We start from the raw sequence: 11,125 nt of genomic DNA, 5'->3' as shown, positions 1-11,125 counted from the left end.
AAATAGTGGTGGAAAATGATGATTGAAAAATACTGTCAACTAAATGAAAATCTAAACTTCCCAGTCTATGGCAAAATGCTTAACTGCTCTAGAAAAGGCATGTTAGAGTGGTCAGTTACTAGGATTCAATATATTCATATATTAATAACCAAACTTGGAGAAATACTCTACCTAGGTGTTGAGCATAATAAAGCTGTTACATTGTGTCATCCACCAGGGGGCAATAGTGTGATGCTTGGAGTTCTCAAGTTCCTAAATGCTAGCGCTGAAAAGTTGAATTGGGATCCCAGCAACAGTGCCACCCTGGAGTTCAAGTAAGGCTGGTATTCCTCTCCACTTGATCTGGGGCTCGCATGTGAGAGGGTCAGTTCTGATCAGGAGCAGTGTGTTACGTGGGACCATAAATTTCATCATAACTCTTTACTGGTCATCTTTAAAACTCTTGTCTGGGTTGAATAGACTCATTAATCACTCAGGCTGCACAGAAACAGTCTCAAGTTTGTCTCAATTGTGAAGAGAAGCATGACCTACAACTGTACAGGAACAACCAAATCACTTTCCAATCAATATTCTATAGAATTCCTTTGGTTAATCTAACCCCCACTCCTCCAAAAAAGAAACTACTCCTTTTTGTATGTCATACAAGTCTTACCAAAGGTCTGAAACTTCTATGGCCTCAACTATGACTTTTTTTTTTAAGTTTATTTGTTTTTGAGACAGAGAGAGACAGAGCATGAGCAGGGGAGGGGCAGAGAGAGAGGGAGACACAGAATCCAAAGCAGGCTCCAGGCTCCGAGCCTTCAGCAGATGGCCTGACGCGGGGCTCGAACTCCATCAACTGCGAGATCATGGCCTGAACTGAAGTTAGATGCCCACCTTACTGAGCCACCCAGGTGCCCCTCAACTATGACTTTTTTTTTTTTTTTTTTGAGACAAAAGGTTTATTTGGGAACAAGGAGTAAAAAGGAATTCTTAATTCCTCTTCTCTCGTCTGGCGGCCCAACTGAACAGTGATCGTCAAATGGACAGCAACACACAAAAATTCCCCTGCCGTCCTTGATCTTGTGCAGAAACGCAGAGAAGCCTGAGTTATACAACTTGCAATTATTATTTTCTAGACAGAAGTACCAGTTGTTGTACTTTCCAATGTATCTGTGGTGGCTCCACTCTCTTTCTTGTCTTCAGGCTTCATGGCAGGAAACAGAAGTACTTCCTTGATGTTATTGGAATCTGTGAGAAACATGGTGACACGGTCGATGCCCATGCTCCAGCCAGCTGTGGGGGGCAGCCCATATTCCAGGGCAGTGCAGAAGTTCTCATCTATGAACATAGCCTCATCGTCGCCAGCGGCCTTGGCCTTGGCCTGTTCTTCAAAGAGCTGCCGCTGCCGCACAGGGTCATTCAGCTCGGTGTAGGCATTGCAGATTTCCTTTTTCATGACAAATAGCTCAAAGCGCTCAGTGAGACCCTCCTTAGAGCGGTGCCATTTAGCCAAAGGGCTCATTATCTGCGGGTGATCACAGATGAATGTAGGATTGATGCATGTTGTTTCCAGGAACTCCCCAACAAGCTTATCAAGGAGTCTGGCAGTGGTCCGAGGTGGAGGGCATTCAACAGCTCTTGCCACGCAGATATCGTCAAGGATTTTATGAGTTTCTTCGGTCTCAAAGAGCCTGGTTTCTGGCAGCTTCACCCCCAAGACCTTCTCAAGTTCTTCAACCATGCTGATTCTCCGGAAGGGTGGGGTGAAGTCAATCTCATGGGCTTGGCCCTCTGGGCCATCTGGATGGTAGGTGATCTTGTAACCGCCTGTAATATGCTTCACCATCCCTGAAATCATCTTCTCCGTGATTTCCATGAGATTGTGATAGTCTGCATAGGCCATGTAGAACTCGCAGGTGGTGAACTCAGGATTGTGAGTCAAATCAATTCCTTCATTCCGGAACTGACGTCCAATTTCATAAACCTGGTCGATGCCACCAACCACCAGGATCTTATGGTAGAGTTCTGGAGCAATTCTCATGTATAAATTCATGTCTAGCTCATTGTGGTATGTGATGAAAGGCTTGGCCACAGCTCCCCCTGAGATGATGTTCATCATGGGAGTTTCAATCTCCAGGAATCCTAGCTCATCCAAGAAACTCCTTATATACGTGATGATCTTAGAGCGGATGATAAACTTCTGCCTCACGAAGTCATTCAGGATCAAGTCCAAGTATCTCTGACGATATAGTGTTTCCTTGTCTTTGAGGCCAAAGTGGAGGTGAGGTAACATATGCAAACATGGCAACAGCAGTGTGATCTCATAGGGAATGATGCTCAGCTCACCCTTCTTGGTCTTCCCAGGATTCCCCTGAACTCCAATTATGTCTCCCCGACGCAGTTTGTTATTGATATGGATAAATTCTTCTTCTGATTTGTAATTCCTGGAATTGGCCATGACTTGCAACTTGACACCCTCTCCTCGAAGGTCATAGAAGATGAGCTTTCCCCCAGAAGATCTTTTGGCATGTATCCTACCTGCCACCTTTAAGGTGATGTCAGTTAGGTGGTCCCCAGGCTGCAGGTGACTGTATTCTTGGATAAAATGAGTCAGCGAGATGTCTACGTGGAACTTGTGTGGATACGGGTCTTCCCCACTGATCTTCAGTTGGTGGACTGCTTGGCTACGGATCTTGAAGTATTGATTTGGGTCCAGACTCTCCTCCTCGGCACCCACACCATTGTCAGTGGTGTGGTTGGTGACGGCAGTGGTGGCCTGGCTTAGTTGTTTTTCACTGAGCTCCTTCTGCTTGGCTTCCTTCTCTGCAATTTTCTTCTCAGCTTTCAGGCGTCTCTTTAGCTCATTTTTGCTCAGTTTTGGCTCGCTGCCGTCCACTCTCACCTCAGCCCCCTGCACTGCAGCCATCTTTCCCGAGGGCCCGACCTAAAAGGGCTCAACTATGACTTTTATGATGACTTCTAATTCTGCATCTCTAGCACAGGGACCTTTCCTCTGAACTTCAAACCACAATTCCACCCACCCACATGACTCTCCATTGGAATATTTAATTGGTACCTCAAATTCAAAATATCCAATTCTGGGGCACCTGGATGGCACATGGGGCTCTATTTCCCCATGAAGTGTCAGAGTCTTTCTGGTGGAAATATTATTTGTGTTCTGCCTCCTCCGTGTTTCTTTCCTCTGCAGTCTTTGTCTGGTTCTCTGTCATGATCTGGGCTCTGCAGCTGGCTTTGGTAGGTTTGGATGTTTAGTTCCTAATTACATATGTATTAATGCTTGATATTCTTATTCATAGTTATGCTGTAGGCATGGGTTATGGGTGGTTTTCTTTTCTTTTCTTGTTGATTTTTGGAGAGTGTGGGGAGAGATTTAGATTTAGGTGCCCCTTATAATTCAATATTCTATAGAATTCCTTTGGCTAATCTAACCCCCACTCCTCCAAAAAAGAAACTACTCCTTTTTGTATCTTATTCTTTTCTTTTGGATTCTTTGTGTTTTTTCCTGAAGTACACCAGTGAAGGCTCATGGATCAGTTGGAGTAGGCAAGGTTATGGTGAAGTAATTCCCGTATAGACTTAAAATAACAAAGATTTTTTTTAAGTTTATTTATTTTTTTTCAGAGAGAGAGAGAGAGCACAAGCAAGGGAGGAGTGGAGAGAGAGGGAGAGAGAGAATCCCAAGCAGGCTCCACCTTGTTGAGGAAGGGCCTGATGCAGGGATTTATCTCATAAACCATGAGACCATGAGCTGAACTGAAACCAAGAATCGAATGCTTAACCAACTGAGCCACCCAGGTGTCCCCTAAAGCTTCCTTTCTTGATCACATCATATTCAACAGAAGCTGGAGGGGAGCTCTGCTCATTTTAGTCATTCAGAGACAAAGGCTCCATCTCAACATCCTCTGCCACTATTATGGTGGTAAGAGTTGAACACAGGTTCCTAAAATTTTACCTGGAAATGACATCTATAACTTTTTCTCATAACTTATTGGTTGAAGCAGTCACCTAGCCATAACGAATCTCAAATGAATGGAGAAGTAGATCAGGAGAGTTGGGAACAGCCCTAGTGACCATGATTATCTGTACTTCAGTGTGTATATCATTAACTAGAGTTTAATATTTGTTTTTATTTTTCAGATGCAAGTTATACACAGTGAAATGAAAAAAAAATCACCTCTGAGTTTTGACAGATGTGTAAATCTTGTAACCCAAATCTTTATCAAAATGTAAAACATTACCATCAGCCCAGAACGTTCTGTTGTGTCCCTTCCCAATCAATTCTGACACTAACTTGCAAAGACAGTCACTGTCCTGACATTTTTATCAGCATAGATTAGTTTCACTGATTCTGGAACTTCATAAAAATAGGATCATATTGGGGCACCAGGGTGGCCCAGTTGGTTGAGCGTCCAACTCTTGATTTTGGCTCAGGTCATGATCCCAGGGTCGTGGGATCAAGTCCTGTATCAAGATCTGTGCTGAGCATGGAGCCTGCTTGGGATTCTCTCTCTTTCTGAATGCAGCCCTATTGTATGGATATGCCATAATTTGTTTATTGTCCTAGTGATGAACCTGAGCTTTTACCATTTCTGATTCTAATAAATAAAATTTCTATAAACATTCCTGTGAAGATCTTTCTGTGGGTATGTGCTTCTATTTCTCTTCATTAAGTACCCTGGAGTGGGATTGCTGGGTCATAGAATAGACATGTTTAATTTCTAATGATATTTCCGGACTTTTTTCCAAAATGTCATACCATTTTACATTCTATCAACGTGTGAGACTGAGTTGTTCTACATCCTTGACAGCATTTGATATTATCAATTTTTAAAAAAAATTGAACCATTCTGGGAGTTTTGATTAAGTGGGGTTTTATATTTATTTTATTCTATCTAGAGTTTGCTGTACTTTTTCAATCTGAAAACAAGCTCTTCATCAATTCTGCATATTCTATCATTAGCTCTTGAACTAATGCTTCTTTCCCATTTTTCAAAGCTTTCCTTTGGAACTCCAACTAGATGTATATTAAAAGTTTTCATTCTATTCCACATGTATAAATGTTTTTTCACATTTTCCAACTTCTTATATCTCTATATTGCATTCCAGGAAATTTTCCAAGACCTGTCTTCCAGTTTACTAATTTTTTTTTTAATTTTTTTAACGTTTATTTATTTTTGAGACAGAGAGAGACAGAGCATGAATGGGGGAGGGGCAGAGAGAGAGGGAGACACAGAATCTGAAACAGGCTCCAGGCTCTGAGCCATCAGCCCAGAGCCCGATGCGGGGCTCGAACTCACAGACTGCAAGATCGTGACCTGAGCTGAAGTCGGACGCTTAACCGACTGAGCCACCCAGGCGCCCCTACTAATTTTTTTTTTTTTGAGAGAGGGGAGGGGAAGAGAGGGAGAGGGAGAGAGAGAGAATCTCAAGTAGGCTCCATGCCCAGTGCAGGACCCCACAAGGGGCTCAGTCTCACCAACCATGAGATCATGACCTGAGCCAAAATTGAGAGTCGGGAGCTTAACCCACTGAAACACCCAGGTGCCCCGCACCTAGAATTTTTTTAAATTCTACAGTGTCTAAGTTCTTATTTAACACATCTATTGAGCTTTCTCTTGTTTTGGCTCCTTTTCCTCTGACCTTTTCTATTTTAAAATTTACCTTTTTAAAGTGTATTTATTTTTAAGTTTCTTCCTATCCTTACATTTGTTTTGTCTGCTGAATCTCAGTCAGAGTCCATTGTCTTCCTGTTTATAAATGTGGATCTTGATCTCAACATCAGCAAAACCTTAACTGTGGGAATTCTCTATAGCTTGGTTTATTTATTTTTGCTTTCATAAGAGTTTTATGATTTTTATGCTAGATTCCCCAGGATATCACTGAAAGGGACCTTTTTTTTTTCTGCTTTGGTTTCCTGATCTGGGGTCTCTGGACATTACAGACAGTATGTATTTGACTCCACACTCACATTGGGGCTACCCTAAAGTTACAGATTCTTGGGAGAGATTTTATTCCTCGCAGAGCCTAGGAAGAGACAGTAAACCTGCTTTGTATCTTCCTGGATTGGTGTTTTCTGGTCTATGCCTCTGAGGTTGAAGTCCTTCAAGAATCATGACTGTATGTGAGATCTCACTTGCAGCTCCCTACCTTGATGGAACATCCTCTGCTATGTCCATGTTGTCATTAGATCCAAGTTCCATGTTGCTGGGACTTATTATTTCCTGTTCCCTATGGTGTAATCATTACACTAGTTTTCAATTCCTTCTTCATTTTCAGCCTCTGGGCTTTTTAATATTTTGTTGAACGCAGAGATTTTTATTTAAATAAATACTTATTGGGGTGCCTGGGTGGCTCAGTCAGTTGAGCGTCAGACTTTGGCGCAGGTCATGATCTCGCGGTTTGTGGGTTTGAGCCCTCCATCTGGCTCTGTGCTGACATCCTAGAGCCTGGAGCCTGCTTTGGATTCTGTGTCTCCTCCTCTCTCTGCCTCTCCCGTGCTCATGCTTTGTCTCTCTCTGTCTCTCAATAATAAACGTTACGGAAAAAAAATTTTTTTAATAAATATTTATTATGTCTTACTCTGTATTTCTTGGTATTTATGGTAATTAGTAAGGTTTAGAAAAGGTTATTATGGTACATAACCTCCAAATATAGCAGTCAACAATTTCTCCCATTCTTACATGATTACACTGCTCCTTCCATTACTAAGTTGAATCTGTTTTCCCTCCTTTTTTTTTTTTTTTAAGTTTATTGATTTATTTTGAGAGTGAGAATGTGCAAGTGGGGGAGGGGCAGACAGAGAGGGAGATAGAGAAAATCCCAAGCAGGCTCCTTGTTGTCAGTGCAGGGCCTGATGTGGGGTTCGGTCTCATGAACCATGAGATTATGAACTGAGCCAAAATCAAGAGTCAAATGCAAGACTGACTCAGTCACCCAGGTCCCCCGTTTTCCTTTTTTCTCAGTTTTACCAATAGGATGTGGTGGGAATAACATTCTGGGACTTCTGAGCCAAGATCTTAAGAGTTCCGACACTTTCTTTCCCTTGTAGCCCAGGCACTATGCTGTAAGGAAACGTAGGCTAGACTAATTAATGCTTAGTGCCCACAGGGAGAGAAGCTCTGGGGGATAAGAGGGCATCTTTGGACATACCAACCCCAGCCCAGCTCCCAGCTAAATGAAGGTACATTAGTAACCCTAACTGACATCATGTGAAGCAGAATGAATAAGCTGAGCCATGCTGAATTCTTGACTCATAAGATAATGAGAAATAACAAATTGTTGTTTGAAGCCATTGCATTTTAAGGTGATTTGTTTCACAACAGATAATGGCTACTTGCCAGAAAACATAAAGGATCTTTCTAACATGCAAATCTAATATATTGTCTTTGATGCATCTCACACCCATGGTATAGTGGAAAAGACAGACATGAACACATATAAGTTAAATATAATTCAATAAATATGATAATAAAAGCATACACAACAATGCTATGAGGGTCACCCAAGCCAGCTCTGGGGGAGGAAAAAGGGATCAGTCACATACAGTTAGTTTTTCATAATTTTGTATTTGATTAACTCTCCTGTTTCTTTTGGACAAGCGACTACATCTCATCATTTTTGAATGTCCATGGCCTAGTATGATTTTGGGTATATAGTTGGCATGTGATTGGTGAATGAACTTAATGTGGTCTATTTTAGAAAAGTATGTCAACCACATTGTCCCTAATCTCAATTTACTAAAGGTATATAATTGATACAGCATTAAAATAGATTTTCCATGACTCAACATTCTGGCACCCATAACTGAATGGTGACATGGTGTGATTTCAAGTGCCTTCTGAAATAAAACCTCTAGCATTCTTTCTCATCATCTGGCTGGAGTCTCAAATTGCAATGTAAGTATGCTATTCCTTTAGCTAAGGGCTTTGAGGCTAGCCAAAATATATCTCTCCATTTCCAGGGGAACAGTATCTCTTTAAGCTGTGATCAGTTATTTCGCTGGAGTGTGGATGGGCTTTATATCTTTCCAGGGAGCTTGTTTAAGTGGAAAAAAGAGGCAGAGGAAATCTAAGGCTGTGAAAGGAGCTGCTAAAGATGGTCATTTGCTAACTACAGTTTAGCTAAGGGATTGGCCCTGGTTGTCTTTTTTAAAATGAAAGAAAAGTAGAGGTGCCTGGGTGGTTCAGTTGGTTGAGCATCCTACTTCCATTCAGGTCATGGTCTCACAGTTTGTGGGTTCAAGCCCCATGTTGGGCTCTGTGTTGACAGCTTGGAGCCTGGAGCCTGCTTTAGATTCTGTCTCTCTCTCTCTCTCTCTCTCTCCCTCCCTCCCTTCCCACTCACACTTTGTCTCTCTCTCTCTCTCAAAAAGAAATAAACATTAAAAAATTAAAAAAAAGAAAGAGAAAAATAGATAGAAAGACAGTGTATATTGTTATACTTCATATGTGCCCACACATTTGCCCAACAAAGGACAGAATATTCACTTCCCTTAGAGTTTAAAGTTTGTTATTTTGTTAAAGAGTACCCTGTATACTTTTTCCATAAGAACCTACAGTAGTTCTTGGTATGTTGGGCTTTTTAAAACATTATTTTTATTTATTTTTTTTTATTTAAAAAAAAATTTTTTTTTAAACGTTTATTTATTTTTGAGACAGGGAGAGACAGAGCATGAATGGGGGAGGGTCAGAGAGAGGGAGACACAGAATCTGAAACAGGCTCCGGGCTCTGAGCTGTCAGCACAGGGGCCCAATGCGGGGCTCGAACTCACGGACCGTGAGATCGTGACCTGAGCCGAAGTCGGCGCTCAACCGACTGAGCCACCCAGGCGCCCCTAAAACATTATTGTAAACGAATTAATTTTTAGAAATTGTGGTAAAATATATAACAAAATTTACCATTGTCATCGTTTTTAAGTGTACAGTTCAGTGGCATTAAGTACATTCACATTATTGTGCAACTATCAACATATTCCATCTCCAGAACTTTTTTCATCTTGCAAAATTGTGTACCAATATAGGACCCAAATTGTCTACCCATTTGTAGAATGTACCCATTCTACAAAAATTCCCCATGTGCCCTCTACCCAGCCCCTCTAGAGCACCATTCTACTTTCTGTCTCTATGAATTTGACTACTCTAAGTACCTCACACAAATGGAATCATGCAGTATTTGTCCTTTTGTGATTGGCTTAGCATCATGTCTTTCAGTTATAGCATGTGTTAGAACTTCCTTCAATTTTACGGCTCAATAATATTTCATTGTGTGTATATACCATATTTTGCTTATTCATTCATTTATTGATGGACACTTGAGTTGTTTCCACCTTTGGGTGTTGTGAATAATGCTGCTATGAACACTGGTGTACAAATATCTGTTGAAGTCCTTGCTTTCAATTCTTTGGGTACATACCCAGAAGTGTAATTCCTGGATCATATGGTAGTTCTACTTTTAATTTTTGGAAGAACAGCCAAACTATTTTCCATAGTGGTGTCACCATTTTACATTCCTACCAGTAATGCAATTCCAATTTTGCCACATCCTTACTAACATTTGTTATTTTGAGAGTAGAATCTCTTAATAACCTTAAGAATATGAAGTGGTATCTCATCGTGGTTTTGATTTGCATTTCCCTGGCATGCTGGTTTTTATGATCTTCTTTTCAATGTTTGTTATTACGTCTTCTAAAGGAATCAGATATCTCAAGACATAGAAAGTTAATGAGCCTAGGAAGAAGGATAATCCGTCTATAGTAGAAAATCAAAATGGATGTTGGTGTCTGATGGTGAAAACTTGAGATATATATATCTCAAGTTAAAAAAATACGTATGTATATATATTTTAGTAAATGTAAGAGAGAGGCTCCCAATTTCCATTTTCTGGCCCTACCAAGACTGGAGTCCTCTGTATGAAGAAGTATAGTGTGGGTAGCCTCCAGAGAGTGCAAGAAGCCTATGGGTTTGCTTGCCTCAGGCCCTGGCAGGTTTAAGAATAGCAGGTTACCTGAGTTCTATTTACAGTTTCATTGGTTCGCATGACTGGGTAGAATTCGTTTCAGGGGTTTCTGTTAATTCTGCTAGGATCCTGAGGAGCAGTAGCAAAAATCACATAACTCTCTTATATCCTGTGAACTCAGTTTAACTGTCAAGAGAATGACCTGAAAAACTGAGGATCACACCAAAGTTATAGAATCTTTTATTACAGGGCCTGAGGAGAGGAAATATTTATTATGTGCTAGGCATTAGGTTAGATATGTTTCACATATTGGCTTATAAGTTATATATTACTTTCTCTTATTAAAAAAAATAAAGGTTAGAAATTTGTTAAGGTCACATAACTAACTAATGCCAGAAACAGAACTAAAATCCATCAATTCTAAACCATGCTACCTCTGGAAATACCTATTACACATTGGGCATAATTATGGTTATTTTTATTATACTCCTTTTAATGACTAAAAACAGATCATCTTTTCAATTCATAGTTTAGATTACTTTGGAATCCTTGGAAGTATTATGGAATTTTGAAATACTCTAAAAACAACCCAGTTGAGAAAGGATGCTGGATCTGGTTTGATGCTTAATAAAAAATGAATAGCTGGGTATTCTATGATTTACTTATAAATGCTTGAGCTTGTCCAAATCACAGGAGTAGACTTGGCATGACCTTGTTTATCAGAATTAGATTCCAGAAAATGTAAACCCCAGACAAATTAAGATTTTTCTCTTTCAAACTCTTTGTTCAGTGAGTTGAATATAATAAGGCAGGGCAAGCCAAGAGGTAATTATACCACTGTTTATGAGTTTCTGTTCTAATACCATTTTGTTTACTTCACTCACATGTTGACCAAAAAAACATTTAGAATATATTAAAAATATAAAACCTGCCCTATAATAACACTCAATTGCTTGTCATATGATAACAATGCTCAGGGGCAATTTTATCTAAGGATTTCACAGTGCTTTATATGCTCATTAACTCACAACCCATCTGTTTTGCTCCATTTTATAGCAGAGACATGGAGGTACCACGGAAATCACACAATATGTTGGTGCAGTAGCTTAAGAGAGAATTTTTTAGATTCTGAGCATTCAGCCTGTTCGTTCCTGACTTAATATGAATT

General features: G+C 40.3%; 1 protein-coding gene across 1 annotated transcript; it reads right to left on the bottom strand.

Annotated features, from left to right (window-relative positions):
• Nucleotides 1-911: 911 nt before the first annotated feature.
• LOC131502016 (lysine--tRNA ligase-like) lies at nt 912-2,932 on the bottom strand. The gene has a single exon (XM_058712642.1). The coding sequence runs from the start codon at nt 2,906-2,908 to the stop codon at nt 1,115-1,117; it is 1,794 nt and encodes a 597-aa protein (XP_058568625.1). The 5' UTR covers nt 2,909-2,932; the 3' UTR covers nt 912-1,114.
• Between the last annotated feature and the right edge of the window lie 8,193 nt (nt 2,933-11,125).

The sequence above is a fragment of the Neofelis nebulosa genome, chromosome 2 (genome assembly GCF_028018385.1).
Source record: "Neofelis nebulosa isolate mNeoNeb1 chromosome 2, mNeoNeb1.pri, whole genome shotgun sequence".
Classification (NCBI taxonomy): domain Eukaryota; kingdom Metazoa; phylum Chordata; class Mammalia; order Carnivora; family Felidae; genus Neofelis; species Neofelis nebulosa.
Note: the sequence above shows the minus strand (reverse complement) of the source record. Positions and strands in the feature narration are given on the sequence as shown.

What these genes read in the sequence shown, in the direction of transcription:
- LOC131502016 (XM_058712642.1), bottom strand. Translation starts at nt 2,908, where the DNA reads ATGGCTGCAGTGCAGGGGGCTGAGGTGAGAGTGGACGGCAGCGAGCCA.